At 42.4% G+C, this 16106-nt stretch overlaps 1 protein-coding gene across 10 annotated transcripts in view; it reads right to left on the reverse strand.

Annotated features, from left to right (window-relative positions):
- The window catches only part of MAJIN (membrane anchored junction protein), a 58713-nt gene that overhangs the window by 431 nt on the left and 42176 nt on the right, over window positions 1-16106 (reverse strand). For 8 of the 10 annotated variants that reach the window (XM_053250975.1, XM_053250973.1, XM_053250978.1 and 5 more), the window contains 5 exons: window positions 15575-15681; window positions 13838-13931; window positions 12370-12442; window positions 8627-8753; window positions 3930-4775 (listed from right to left, as the gene is read on the reverse strand). In XM_053250975.1, coding sequence (XP_053106950.1) covers window positions 4718-4775; window positions 8627-8753; window positions 12370-12442; window positions 13838-13931; window positions 15575-15681 — 459 coding nt within the window. In that variant the 3' untranslated portion in view covers window positions 3930-4717. Of the gene's footprint in view, window positions 1-3929; window positions 4776-8626; window positions 8754-12369; window positions 12443-13837; window positions 13932-15574; window positions 15682-16106 lie in introns of those variants that run through there. The other 2 variants (XM_053250970.1, XM_053250971.1) reach the window with 2 other exon arrangements.

The following is a 16106-nucleotide window of genomic DNA, read 5'->3' on the forward strand; positions in this document are numbered from 1 at the left end:
ACATCACAATAATTTACAATTTAAAACAATGTTAAACTATTTTAAAAATCGATTAAAATACTATTTAATTAAAAGCCTGGGTGAACAAATGCATTTTTACAGCCTTTTAAAAAGTTATCAGAAATGGGGAGGTTCTTATTTCAAGAGGGAGCACATTCCACAGCCCTGGGGCAGCAACAGAGAGAAGGCCCATCCCTGAGTAGCCACCAGATAAGCCAGTGGCAACTGCAGATGAACCTCTCCTGATGATCTCAAGGAGAGATGATGGTGGGACTCATGGCGAAGAAGACTACCCAGGGCCTAAGCTGTTCAGGGCTTTATAAGTTATAAACAGCACCTTGTATTTTGCCCAGAAACTTATCAGCAGCCAGTGTAGCTCTTTCAAGACAGGAGAGATGTGGTCTCTCCAGGATGACCCAGTCATAGGGATGTACATGAACTGGTTCGTGCACTCCTGGGAGGCAGGGGAGAGGGTCTTTTAAGGGGCAGGGAGGATGCCCTAACCTGCCCCGTCGCTCTCCCCCTGCCAGCACTCTCCCCAAAAGCATTCGTGCAGGACTGCAGCGTACCTCCTTGCAGCGTCATGATGTAAATGGTCGACACACGTACATGCAATGTGCATGAGCGTCTGCCATTTACGTAATGAAACTGAATGGGGCTGCTAAGTTCACTGCAGCCCCGCACAAATGCTTTTGGGGAGAACGCCGACAGGGGGAGAGCGGCAGGGCAGGTAAGGGCACCCTCCCTGCCCCTTAGAAGACCCCCTCCCCACTTCCAAATTCCGGATCGTGCACATCCCTACCAGAGATCAACCTGGTTGTCACATTCTGGACCAACTGCAGTTCCTGGACTATGTACAAAGGCAGACCCACCTAGAGCACATTGCAGTAGTCAAGTCTGGAGGTGATCAGCAGATATACTACTGTTATGAGGTCATTTATCTTAAGAAATGGATGCAGCTGGCATATCAACTGAAGCTGCTAGAAAGCTCTTCAGGCCACCGCTTCAAATTGGGACACCAGGGAGAGGTTTGTATCCAGAAGCACCCCCAGACTGCATACCCTGTTCAGAAAAGGCAGATCAAACCCATCTTCTGAGTTCCGACCCTGCACAATAAGTACCTCCATCTTATCTGGTTTCATTCTCAGTTTGTTATACCTCATCCAGCTCATCACAGCCCCCCTGCACCACTAGGGAAGTTATGCCTTCTCCTGATGATGTTGACATGGAGAAATAGATTTGGGTGTCATCCACATACTGATAGCACTCTGCACCAAACATCCTGATGGTAGGAGATTGGGGGGGGGGCGTTATTTAAATAGTCCCCCATAATAAAGATGGGGGACTATTCTGTGAGTTCATGACAGAAGCAGAGTTTAAAGTTCTTTTATTTTATTTTAGCATTTATACCACACCTCATCCTACAGTCTAGATAACTTACAACAATAATTAAAAAGAATGTAATTGAGATACAAGAATTAAAAAAACACAATGCAGTAACTAAAGACATGCCACATCGAGAGCATTACAAAAACCTCAAATTCCCAAGATGAAATGTATGCTTTATTCATAGGAATTTGCAATTCAGTTAGTGAGGTCAGAATTAACTGCCACTATGAAAATCCCCTAAAATCTAATTCTGTTTTCTTTCCGGATAACAGAAGTAGTTCTAGAAAGCTTGTTCTGATCTGCTTCACTGTGTGCTCCCTATACAGAAGCACAGTGCTTGTCAGGAAGCCCCGAAGCAGCCACTCATTCATATTGTGTTGGTTTGATTTTAAAGGATAGTTTTGACATGACCCCATTCTGAAAGCAAGTTTAAGCCAGCAATGAGAGGTCTGGGATATGCTGAGGTGCCTTTGATTCCAGAGATTGAGAGCACGGTTTCAGCATTTCCAGTCTCTTACTGTAAATCCTAAGATATGAGTGTTTTATGCCCACAATAACCCCCTACTGGTTCACATAGCTGACAGCGACCATTATGGGACCAGCAGCAGATAGTTCACACACTTGGCCCCTGCAGCAGATACCACACAGTATACTGGGAGCACGAGAAACTACTAGTAGTAATTTATTACAGTCAGTGACCAGTCAACATACACACCAAAAGACAAATCAGCATAGAACAAAACAAAATCAAAACAGTAAACTAAATTTAAAAAATCACAGTATACAAAGACCTCAGTTACAGCTAATCAATTGCTCCCATCTCAGTTTACAGACTGCCGCACAAAATCTTGCTGTCCCCGCTGTAACAACTGCATGCTGATCTGCCAAGAGATAGATGTGATACTCTTCTGATCAACCTGGCCTATTTTTAAAGAATGGTTCAATCCAGATAGTGTGAATGTCCCTATAGTATGCACAGTGTAAAAGGACAAGTAAGACGGACTCAGTGTCACCCGAACCACATGGACATAACCGGTTCCTTAGCGGTATCCCTTTAAATCTGCCATCCCAAATGGCAGAAGGCAAGGCATTAAACCGCACCAGCACAAGAAGCTGTCATATCGATATGCCCTTATATGTCTGCATAACATATCTGCCCTGAGACCTTGGGTTAGGGCTGAATAAAAATGTGATAGATAGATAGATAGATAGATAGATAGATAGATAGATAACGTCAGTGTGAACAATCCGTTGTGCACGTATATGAGCAAATCCCAGTATGGTTCAAGAGGAAAAGTGGGCAGGAAGGGTGAGGCAAATCCACATCTCTGCCATTGCAATTTCACACTATAGCGTTAGTAACTCTGAGTTGGGAATCCTGTGTTTACTGCTGAATGTGTCATTCCACCCAGAGGGTTCAGATTTAAAGTGATGTTATTTGCTTGTAATAAAGACAACCAGATCATGAATTTTCCTCACATAGGATGTGCACACACCCAGGAGACCTTCCACAGGAGGACAAGCAATCCCTTCCTCCTCCTCCTCCCTCAAATATTCTGTTGCTGCTTTTTGCAGCTGCACAGTTTGAACCAGCAGAGAGCAACAGCAAAACAGTCAATGAGCACATAGTCCAGCATGCTGTATAAAGCAGCAGGAAGAGCTCCTTGCTCGTGAGTGGGTCTGTTCACAGCATGAAGTGAGACTTGAAACTGAACCCTTTCCAGCTGGCAGAAAGGCTGAAGCTCTTTCTGGGAAGGCCTCCATTTTAAGCAGGAGGCTAGAAATCTACCTGCAAACAGATTACCTTTGGACAGGGGCAGCTCTTCCATGAGGCAAGGTGAGGTGGTTGCCTCAGGCAGCTGATTACTGGGGCACCAATAAGGCAGCAAGATGCTCTCCTGCACCCCACCTTTTCAGAGAGCGGAAGAGAGGGAGGGCAGTGTGCTCAACAGCGGTGGCATTTGCATCTTGCTCCAAGTGCACAGAGGTCCTGGGCCACCACTTCCTTTGGGTGCTTAATCATGAGTAGATCAGCTGGCAAAGAGAACACTAGCCTGCTGCAGATCAGCAGCAGCAGATCCATCAAAGAGCAGACAATAGCCCTTCTAGCCAGAAGTTCTAGTGCTTCCATGATGTCTGCTCAACATCATGCTGTTCTTCATTAATGAGCTTTTTACCTCTTCTGCAACCAGCCTGGAAACGATTGGCAATTCCACTGAGAAACTGGTACAAACAATACCTTGTTTTCCTGTGAAATATCCCATGGAAAAAGAAATTGAGGTGATCACAGCCCTAAATTGTTCAAATAGTGACAGAGAGCTGCAGTTTCATTGCCTAAATCAGGCCTGCCCAATTTAGAGCGCCCCCCGCCCCGGATGTTTTTGAACTACAACTCCCATAATCCCCAGCCACAGTAGCCAAGAGCCAGAGATTATGGGAACTGTAGGCCAACATCTGCAGGAGGGCCGAAGTTGAGCAGCCCTGGTCTAAGCTGACAAAGCGAACAGGGAAGTAAACAAGGAAAAAACACAGAAACTAGATGAGGGAGTGGAGAGTGTTTATTGCGATACTGAGGGTGGTTACATGCTACAGAAATTTGCAGGTACATACTTTGTGCACCAACAATGTTCTCTGTATTATGTGAGAACCATGGGAGTCTCTGGTATATTAGACACCTTCAGAGAGATAAATGCTTGGTACTCCCATTAACCTTTGAACAAATGAAGGAAGATGATTCAGTGACTAGAAGTTACACATTGTCAGAACCAGAAATTGAGCCTGGTTTTTAACTTGAAAGTAAAATATTGAAATCACCACAATTAGCAATCTTTAAACCAAAACCTCGTAATTTTCTAAAAGATGGCTCTGATATACATGGAGGGAATTTAATGGCATTAATATACTAGAGGTCACAGTGGATATTTTGACAATCCATTTTACACTTCAAGTTTGAATATTGAAAAACATTAGCCAGTCAAGCCTTAGTGACAGCAAATGATAGTTTATTCCAGTAGAAATGTTACTGCAACCTCTTAAACGGAATAATTATGAATTCATATACTCACTTTTTAACCATTTAAATATTTATATTACATATACTCACTTTCTAACCATTTAAATATTGATATACCTGAATAAACTTTACAATGAGTCAACCATAGTTTTATCTTAAGTGTTTTAAGTTAAAATGAGCAGATAAACAAAATACAGGAGAGCTTTAAACATCTCCCACTTCTGAAATAATTGCACTGAGTTAAAATATTTAGATCTTCTAGAAACTTCTTATAATTTTAAAGATACAGTTCTATCTTTCCACAGAAATAATACCTCAGGGGGCTTGACTGCTTCCACTAAATATGCGCTGGAGTAATGGTGGAAGGAGAGTGCTGATGGGGGATAAAAAAGGGAATATTGCATTAAGAACATTGCTTGGCAAAGAGGAATATCAGCAACATGAGCTTTCCCAGAAAAGGGCAACCTCTGTTTTATGGCACACGAGAAAATTTCCACTGCTGTTTTGCTTGTAAGGCTGATGTTTTCAAGCCCTGTCTACACACCCATCTACCCCCACATACTCACACAAGGGCATTATTGCATCACTTTAGAGATCTGCGAAAGGAGCAGTACACTCCCAGGTATCCCAAACATGGAGCTATTAAATTTGCTTCTTGTCCTTTGGACTAAGAGTGTAGTGTAATTCATGTGTAAGGTAGTGCAGATGCCCGAAATGGGCCAAACATGGCCCGATCTGTCATTTGAGAAGCAGGCAGGCTCAGGGAAGGAGCTCTTGCTGCCACCTCCCCTGCCTTAGTCTCCCCTCGAGTGCCCACACATCCCACTGGCTGCTCCTGTCCCTGCCGCACAGCGGCGGCTGGAAAAAGTTCTGTAAAATAAGATTTAACTTGCCCCCAACCCCCCCAGCCCTCAAGCGGGGGGGGGGGGGGCAGGGCTTCCAAAGCCCTTCAGGTCCGGGCTCCAAAATTACCTAGCTGCACCCCTGCACATGCACACACACGCACATGCACACTCCCTTGGCTCAAAGGGGGCTGACTACAATATTCTCGTATATTCATATATAAAAAATGCTTCTATCTTTCTTATTCTCTCACACACTGCACAGCAATCGCAGGAGATGCGAGTGGGAGGACCTCCCTTCTCCTGCATCCCAGGGTGCCCCGTGCTATAAGCACAGTGGCTACTCTTCTTAGAGCAGCTACCATCCTTGACACAGCCACTCCTCCCCGCCACCCCCGGCTCGCTGCTAAAAATGGTGGTGGGTCTGGGGGAAACCTCTTAAACCAGCAGTGGTTGCCCAGATGGTTGATGGCCAGGGTTGTGGGGGCCAGGGTTGTGGGGACCTCTCTCCTGGGTTAGCCTATGCATGTGAATACCCTGAGTGTCTGATCTTTATGCTGTAGTACAGAGGTGGTCAAGTGGTAGCCCACAGAACAGAACGTGTTGCCAAGACAATATTATCTGGCCCATGGCTAGCCTACCACATATATAATTAAAGTATGGTAAAACATTGGCCCACTGTTTCAGTGTCCAAGAAAGAGACAAGGTTTCATGTTGCAAGAAATAAGAACGACCCTGCTGGATCAGGCCCAATTATAATCCTGTTTCACCCAGTGGCCCACCAGATGCCTCTAGGAAGTCCACAGGCAAGAGCTGAGGGCAAGCCCTCTATCCTGTTGCTGCTCCCCTGCAACTGGTACTTAGAGGCATTTTGCCTCTGAGGCTGGAGGTGGCCTAGAGTCATCAGCCTAGTCTCCACTGATAGACCTGTCCTCCATGTATTTGTCTAAGCCCCTTTTAAAGCCATCCAGACTAGTGGCCATCACCACATCCCATGGCAGACAATTCCATAGATTAATTATGTGCTCGCTGAAAAGGTACTTCCTTTTATTGGTCCTAAATTTCCTGCCAATCAATTTAATGGGATGACCCCTGTTTCTAGTGCTGTGAGAGAGGGAGAAAATTTTATATCTGTCCACTCCCTTTACTCTGTGCATAATTTTATACACCTCTATCATGTTTCGCCTCAGTCACCTCTTTTCCATCTAAAAAGCCCCAGAAGGTGCTCCAGGACCATGGTCATCTTGGTTGCCCTCTTCTGCACCTTTTCCAGTTCTACAATGTCCTCCTTAAGAAACAAGGACCAGAACTGTACTCAGTACTCCAAGTGTGGCCACACCATAGATTTGTATAGGGGCATTATAATATTAGCATTTTTATTTTCAATCCCCTTCCTAATTATCCCTAGCATGGAATTTGCCTTTTTCACAGTTGCTGTGCACTAAGTTGACACTTTCAACAAGCTGTCTACCACAACCCCAAGATCTCTCTCCTGGTCAGTCACTGACAGCTCAGAGCCCATCAGCATATATGTGAGGTTGGGGTTTTTTGTTCCAATATGCATCACTTTACACTTGCTTACATTGAACTGCATTTGCCATTTTGTCACCCACTCACCCAGTTTGGAGAGATGCTTTTGGAGCTCCTCACAATCTGTTGTGGATTTCACTCTAAATAGTTTAGTGTCATCTGCAAACGACTCTGCCACTTAACCCAACTTCTAGATCATTTATGAATAAATTAAAGTGCAGTGGTCCCAGTACTGATCCCTGGGACACTCCACTTCTTCCTTCCCTCCACTGTGAAAACTGTCCATTTATTCCTAATCGATGGTGCGACCACATCTGGAGTATTACGTACAGCTTTGGTTACCATATCTTAAGAAGGATATTGTAGAGCCAGAAAAGGTGCAGAAGAGGGCAACAAGATGATCAGGGGCCTAACCTTCCTTATGAGGCTAGGCTACAGCATCTGGGCTCTTTACCTTGGAAACGAGGTGTCTAAGGGGAGACATGATAGAGGTCTATAAAATTATGCATGGTGTGGAGAGCGTGGACGGAGAGAAATTTTTCTCCCCCTCTCACAGCCCTAGAACCAGGGGTTATCCCATGAAACTGAAAGTCGGGATATTTAGGACTGACAAGAGGAAGTATTTTTTTACACAGCGCATAATTAATCTATGGAATTCTTTGCCATCGGATATGGTGATGGCCACCAGCTTGGATGGCTTTAAAAGGGGCTTAGACAAATTCATGGAGGACAGGTCTATCAGTGGCGACTAGTCTGATGACTCTAGGCCACCTCCAGCCTCAGAGGCATGATGCCTCTCAATACCAATTGCAGGGGAGCAACAACAGGAGAGAGGGCATGCACATACCTCTTGCCTGTGGGCTCCCCAGAGGCATCTGGTGGGCCACTGTGTGAAACAGGAGGCTGGACTAGATGGGCCTTATATCTGATCCAGCAGGGCTGTTCTTATGTTCTTCCTTCTGCTTCCTGTCCTTCAACCAGTTACCAATCCACAGTTGAAACTGCCCCCTTATCCCATAACTGCTCAGTTTACTCAAGAGCCTTTGGTGGAATAGTTATTCCACATTTTAAGGTTACATCTCTAGCAGCTATGCAATATGTAAAAGTACATATTGATATATAAGATCTGAAAGCAGCCTTACTGCTAGATTGTGTCCATCATTACTATGAAGTCTGAACTTTCATCATTTGTTTTTCATGGCATGTGGTCCCAGTACCATGGTGTGAAGAATAAAGTGTTCCATGGGAATATAGGGATATGTGGCAACCTGTAGCTCATGTGCTATTCTTACTTAATCCAAGTGTGAGTTCTCAACAGGCCAAATTATGATAAGGCCTAAATATTAAAGGCTGCTTTTGGTGCCTATATGCACTGTAAATTCTTGTTCCTACGTCTCCTGCGGGGGAAAAAAATATGCCAGTGGGTGCCGAGGAGGCCGGAAAGTTCACCCATCTTGCAGGAAATCACTCTCTGCCAGAGCTGCAGGCAGAATGGAAATGCTATTCCTCACAGGCTCTAGCCCTTGCTTGCAGAATCAAGAGCCCCATATACTTAATGTGAAAAGTGGGCTATAAACTTGGGAGTTGTTGTTGTTATTATTATTATTATTTCGATTTCTATACCGCCCTTCCAAAAATAGCTCAGGGCGTTGAGCTACGACAAAAAGATACCGGATTGTGATGCTCTTTTAAACACAAGTTTAGACATTGTCATACACATGTCATTAAAATAATAGCCTCAATGGATTTTAGAGATCAAATTAATCTCTGACATTAAATCCATTGCTGGAGCCAGCGAATACTGTACTAGCTCCTGCCAGGAAGCCTAGATGCTTTAATTCTATTAAAGTACCTTTTCAATAACTCTAAAAAGCCTCTGTTTTTTAACTCCACATTTTCCTCTGCTCTCTCTGGTGGGATTGGCTCTTGTCCTTCCTGCCGGCTATTATCTGTCCTGACATGTTGCACATGTTCCCCTACTAACAAATAGGAAAGAAGTGTCACACAGAGAAAAAGGAATGGCTCTCTGAATGCCAACACAGAAGAAAAAAACTGGTATCAATGCACTGTATTTTGGGAAGATTTCAGAACGTTTATAATCATCACACATGTATCCTGTCCTCCTTTTAAAAAGTGCAGCATATCATCAGGCACATGTTTTTTGCCTCACAACAACCTTGCAAGGTAGGTTATGTTGAGAGTTTGTTACTTGCCCAAGCTCACCTAGTGAGATGCATGGCTGGGAATGGTTTTAATCTGAGCATTTTCAGTCCAGACCCAATACTGTAACCATTATGACACAATGGCTCTCATATATAACTTTTTCAGCAACATGTTATAGTGCCTCCTCCTGTTACATAAGACTTGTTGCTATTCCTACCTTACAGGTGAAGAATTGAGTATGGTAGACAGTGTGAGTCCTTCCAGGTGGCAAAAACACACACACACCCGTGTGATGTAACAAGGTTGCAAGCACCCTTTCCCCCATTTGCCAGGAAAGTGCTAAAAAAATGGGGTGGATTATTCATGCAAAGCAAGAGGTGGCCAGCAAGTGGTGCTACAGAAATTGTGTGAGGTCCCTGCTGAACCTCTGAGATTTTTATTTATTATTTATTACATTTATCTCCCACTCTTCCTTCAAAGAGCCCAGAGCAGTATACATGGTTTTGTTTGTCCTCACAACAACCCTGTGAGGTAGGTTAGGCTGAGAGGTGTGTGACTGGCCCAGTCACCCAGTGAGTTTCATGGCTGAGTGGGGATTTGAACTCAGGTCTCCCCAGTCCTAGTCTAACACTCTAACCACTACACCACACTGGCTTCTTTTCCATTGGTATCCACAGATGCCACTGGGAAAGAAGATGCAAGTAAGAGGATTGATTCTCACTTCCAACCTACATACAGGCTCTTCATGTGTTCAGAGACCCTCGTGACTACAACCCTGGAGAGTCCTCCAGGGGTAAGTCCTCCGAGAGTGAGTCCTCTGAGGAAGAGTCCATGGCCGGCCAGCCAGCTAACAGAACTATTTCCATTCATCTTGACCCATTTCAAACTGGCTTTCGGGCTGGCTATAGTGTGGAGCCTGCCTTGGTCGGCCTGATGGATGATCTCCAATTGGGAACTGACAAAGGAAGTGTGACTCTATTGGTTCTTTTGGACCTCTTGGTGGCTTTTAATACTATCGACCATAGTATCCTTCTGGAGCACCTGAAGGTGTTGGGAGTGGGAGGCACTGCTTTGCAGTGGTTCCGCTCCTACTTCTCAGGCAGGTTCCAGATGGTGTCCCTTGGAGACTGCTGTTCTTCAAAATCTAAACTTTTGTATGGTGTCCCTCAGGGCTCCATATTGTCTCCGATGTTGTTTAATATCTACATTAAACCTCTGGGAGAGATCATCAGGAGATTTGGTGCAGGGTGCTATCAGTATGCTGATGACACCCAAATCTATTTCTCCATGTCAGCATCGTCAAGAGAGGGCATAACCTCCATAAATGCCTGCATGGAGTCAGTGATGGGCTGAATGAGGGATAACAAACTGAGACTGAATCCAGATAAGATGGAGGTACTCATTGTGCGGGGTCGAAACTTGAGAGACAATTTTGATCTTCCTGTTCTGGATGGGGTCACACTTCCCCAGAAGGAACAGGAACGCAGTCTAGGGGTGCTTCTACATCCGAGCCTCTCCCAGGTTGAGGTGGTGTCCAGAACTGCCTTCTATCAGCTTCGGCTGAAACGCCAGCTGCGCCCATTTCTTGAGACAGACGACCTTAAAACAGTGGTACATCTGCTGGTAACTTCCAGACTGGATTACTGCAATGCGCTCTATGTGGGGCTGCCCTTTTACTTAGTCCAGAAACTACAGTTGGTCCAGAATGCAGCAGCCAGGTTGGTCTCTGGGTCATCTAGGAGAGACCATATTACTCCCATATTGAAGGAGTTACACTGGCTGCTGATATGTTTCCAGGCAAAATACAAGGTGTTGGTTATAACCTATAAAGCCCTAAACAGCTTGGGCCCTGGGTATTTAAGAGAACATCTTTTTCATAATGAACCTCACTGCCCACTGAGATCATCAGGAGAGGTCCGTCTGCATTTGCCACCGGCTTGTCTGGTGGCTACTCAGGGACGGGCCTTCTCCATTGCTGCCCCCAGGCTTTGGAATGAGCCCCCTAGTTAAATAAGAGCCTCCCCATCTCTGATAGCTTTTAAAAAATCTTTGAAGATGCATCTGTTCACCCAGGCTTTTAATTAATATTGTTTTAACTATTTTAATGTTGTTTTAAAATATTGTTTTAAAATTTTTAAATTGTTGTGTTTTAAATTTCTTGTTTTTGTTTTTAACTAATGTTATATTTCCTGTTTTTATTTTGTTGTAGACCTCCCAGAGATGTAAGTTTTGGGTGGTATAAAAATATGTTTAATTAATTAATTAATTAAGTAAGTAAGTAAGTAAGTAAGTAACAGATCTTCAGCCCACAACTAACCAGCTGCCTGATCCAGAACCATGACTGACCAGCTCCCTGATTCATAACCCAAGATCCATCAGAACCTGGAGGACTGCCCGCACAAACCTCAGATCCAGTCCAAGGCGCGAGACCATCAGCATCACTGCTGGACCCTCAGAATTGCTGCTGCAGAACCTGATTCAAGCTACAGTCTCAATGATGGGAGTGTTTGTATGGCAATTCACAGATGGATCTTGGAAAGGTCTCCTCAAAAGAAAGGGTCACTTCGTGAGGTGGAGACAGGACCTGGCTCAGCTGTGGGAGATGAGAATGAATAGAGCCAGGACATGGGTGGAGGCCTCCTGGGCGCTTTCCAGATTAGACCCTGCAATGGGGTCACAACGTATCTGCGAAGTGTGCTTCCAAACTTCTTGTGTTGTTACACCGCAATCCCTACACTGTCTGCAGGATGCCATTTGCATTTCGGCTGCCTTGATTCGGATTTAATCACTGTGATTTATTGCTATAACATTGTAAGTACAGAGTAAAAAGGTTGCTGTATTTTTCGGTTGTTAGTTTTCGCGAGACTGCTCCCCCTGCTGGTAGCTTTGCTATTTACGTTTTGAATGTGATTTGCCTGAACCGAAGCATTTTGCCGCTGTTGAGCGGGTAATCTGGAAAGCGCCCTGGTTCCACCTTAGCCATCTCAGTCCTTGGCTGTGCTTCTAAGCCTCCTTGCAGCCTGGTCCCTGCCTTGCTGCAGTGAAGCATGGCCCTGCCTAGGTGGAGCCCAGACATCATGTCATGCAGTTTTTTTGCCAACTGGAAAGACTGCTGCTGCTGCTACTCATTTATATACCAACAAAAAAGTTCTCTAAGAGATTTATAGAAAGGAAGGAAGGAAAGAAGGGAGGGAGGGAGGGAGGGAGGGGTGATTCCCTATCCCTAAAGGGCTCACAGTCTAAAAGGAAATACAAGGTAGACACCAGCAAAAGCCACTGAAGGGATGTTGTGCTCATGTTGAACAGGACCCGGTGACTCAACCAAGAACAAATGATGGGGACCAAGTCAATGACTGAACTCAGATTTAAACCAATACAGAGAACTCCCTCTTCATAGGATCACTCTTTTTACAAGGATAATTTCATACTCACACAAACTCTGATTGTCATATCCACTGTTAGTGGTGGTTCTACAATACTGATACTGAATTTCTTCTGGTTGATTCTGGGGAGAGTGGCGGGGGGAGAGAGAAAAGTCAATATTGTATCCTTTTCTTAAATATTGTTATAAAGTGAACTTGGTCTTCATTGCTTCTCAGCCTTTTGGATAAGATCAACTTGGTCTTCTCTTTTCCTGATTTTGTCTTAATAGTGTGCATTTTTCAGATGTAATTTTTAACTAATCCTGATCAAGGCCAGTGGCGGAAATGGGGCAAAGGACAGAGAGTACTCACAAGTGAAAGGAGAAAGACTGGGAGATGAGTCTGGAAAGAAGACACATTCCCACACCCTGCCCCCAATCCCAAAAGAATCTGAGAGCCCCGTTAGAAAAACACAGTTTACTAATGAAGTTAAACCATCCCACTGAAACAGCGAATGAGCTACTTATTAATTCATTTAAGCATAACAAAGCTCCGAGGCCAGACTATACCAGCTCAATATTTTAAACCCTTTAAAATCAAACTGACTAATACTTTATTGAGACTTTTTTCTAGTCTATTAATATTTTTATTATTTATTTATTTATTTATTAGATTTATATGCTGCCCTTCCAAAATGGCTCAGGGCAGTTAAGTGCTTATTATTATTAAGTGCTTATTAAGTGCTTATATTAGGTTAAGTGCCAGAATCTCATCTGAGCCATATATCTGTTTAATTCCTAAAAAGCATAAAGCTCACTCAAACTTATAGGCAATCTCATTGTTAACTAATGACTTCAAAATAATGACTTCCATTTTGGTAAATAAACTAAAGGCCGTTCTGGGAATGTATATTCATACTGAATATACTGAATATATGCTATATATATTCATATTTTTGGTAAACCACCAAAAATGTATATATACATTTGTATAGTGCTATAGAAATGTAATAAATAAACTATTTTTTAAAAAACAGATCAGAATTGATTAAAAAAACTTTTCTCGCTAAGTAGAAAAATATAGGGACTCCTAAAACACATAGTTTGTGATTATGTCATCCACCCCAATTCAAGATGGTGAACGCATGAACGTTTAAGGTGCAAATGGGCTAACCTGTGAACTGCCGAATTGATTTGGACCAAATTTAGTCCAGTTGTAGGGATAGTGAAAGGAAAGTAGGCAGATTATTAGTTCTTACTAGAACAACTTGTTCATACTTTCTAACAGGCAATACAATATGAGGCCTAAACCTTCTGACTGTAATCAAATTCACAGATACAAAGTAGACAAGGTTTCTTCCAAACTTTTAACCTGGCCCTCAGGCATAACATAATTTCAAACAGCAATTCCCAGTACAGTGTGAGATTCAGTAGTTTCTCCTTGGCATATTGCACCATTGCTATCAGAGTTTCTAGTGGAAGGTGATATTACATTCATATATCAAATCTGAGTCTAATGTAAACAACTAAAATAGATACCTGTGTTGGATGAATCATGTCATTTTGAAGTCTCACTCTTCCAACTTTTGGCTTTGTTGCATCATAAATACAGGTTGCATTTTTTGCTACATATCTGAGGGTGGGGAGGAATCATACACACACATTTTGTATTCTGTAATAAGTTATTGAAAATATTCAGTATATTTTAATAACTTAAATATTTGACCAGTAACATTCAACAGAAAAGAACTTATAGATTATTTTCCATTGATTTTTGCAAGAGGAAAAATTAACTGCTATCCAGAAACTCAATTTATTTTTAAAATATTTTAAAAGGCAGCCCTATGGTTAAGAGCATTTACAGTTCCATTTTAATTATCTTTGTATTTCTGCTTTTCATTAATTTTATCTGAAATTTCTTGATTTGTAAAATTATATTATACTGGTTAGCAAGACTGCTATTATAATTTTAGGTTGTATGTAACCTTGGGCGTAATAGTAATAGTAAGGCAACACATAAATACAATAACTAATAATAAAATAGCCATCCATTATGGTCATTTTTAAAAGTGTGTTCTTTAAAAGGCTAAATGACAAGAAAACATTTTTTTAACAAGGAAGATAGGTGCATTTGTGCTTGTGCTTGCTTTGCTCTCAAGTATGAACCACACAGGATCCTGAAACAGCTCAGACCATCATGTGGAGGTAGAGGATGTTTAAACTGTTACTTTCGTGCCATTTTCGTACCACAAATTGCCCTCTCACGAGTGTCTATTTAACCCTAAAAGTGCCATTTGCTACAATGGCACTTTTAGGGTTTTAATAGCTGCTCAGGTATGGGGAGGGGTAGAGATTTTCAGCAGCAAAACAGCACCTTAAACATCCTCTACAGTCACACCATGATCCTCATCCAAATTGTGGCCCTGTGTAACTGCTATGTTGGAGTAAATGTAAGCCCCTAACTAGACAATGACAAGTCATATATAGTTTATCCCAAAGTCTCTGTTCTGTTGTGGGACTCATTCATTTCTTCTTAGGACTGATTTATGTTATGTTTTACAAGGCAAAATGACTATACAGCATTATATTACATTGGTTTGATATGATAATGTTTTGTCGGAATACATCTCATGTTATAAAAGCTAGTATGTATCAAAGCAAAGCAAATTCTAGTTGCAAAGGGTTTTGCTGGCATAATAAATACTAGCTCTCACTAATAAGTGTGCATTTGAATGAAATAATAACAATAACAACAATAACTATTTATATACTGCTTTTCAAAAGTTTCCAAAGTGGTTTATATAGAGAAATAATTAATAAATAAGATGTATCCCTGTCCCTGAAGGGCTCACAATCTATAAAAACACACATAAGATAGACACCAGCAACAGTCACTGGAGGGACTGTGCTGGGGGTGGATAGGGCCAGTTACTCTCCCTCTGCTAAATAAAGAGAATCACCACGTTAGGTGCCTCTTTGCCGAGTTAGCATAACCATGGGATGTGACAGAGTAACAACACAATTTTACCACATTAAAAAAATAATAACACAATGAGACTCAAGCTTTATTCCTTTCTGAACCAGGATAAAGAAATCTATATTTGCCTGCACCATTCTCTGTATAAAAAGTTAAGCTTTTTTAAAAATGTGTGCGCACACACACACACACACTTTAAACATTCAAACAGAAATATGTTAACAGGAAATATGGGCAAAGCTATGGAGAGCACTGAAGAGTTTGTGCTGGATCTACATGGGGAGAGGATCATGACTGACCTGTCCACATGTTGCTGTGAATGTGAAATTGCTACTGTGTCTTCCAGACTTCTCCACTTACTAGCTCTTGCTGTGTCCATGGTCTTCAGGTTGTCTCTGCTGTTGGCCTTTAGGATGTATAAAATAGTTAACTTCATTTGCTTATTGTAGAATGTATTAATCACTTTTCTGCAACAGTGGCAAAAGGTGAGATACAAATATATAATACAAAAAAGATTATCATCTCTGTTTTCCTTTACTTTGAAAATAATTTCCCAAGACTATCAAAAATGAAAACAAAATATTACACTGTATATCATTGGCTGTTTATTACAGCTTCAACTAATAATACATATATCTTTTAGCCATAACTCTTCTGTGTGGCATGCCACATCTCTCCCACCCCTGGAATGTACCAAAGGATGTACTTTAGCTGTATAAAAGAACAACTTCAACAGACCCTCAAAGCAATCATGCTCAGCTTTCCTTCTCCTAATGTAAGGGGTAAGCAGACGGTTAGAAGCAGTTCAGGCAACCTGGACGCCATATTAAG

Source organism: Hemicordylus capensis, chromosome 4, assembly GCF_027244095.1.
Source record: "Hemicordylus capensis ecotype Gifberg chromosome 4, rHemCap1.1.pri, whole genome shotgun sequence".
In the NCBI taxonomy this organism is placed as follows: domain Eukaryota; kingdom Metazoa; phylum Chordata; class Lepidosauria; order Squamata; family Cordylidae; genus Hemicordylus; species Hemicordylus capensis.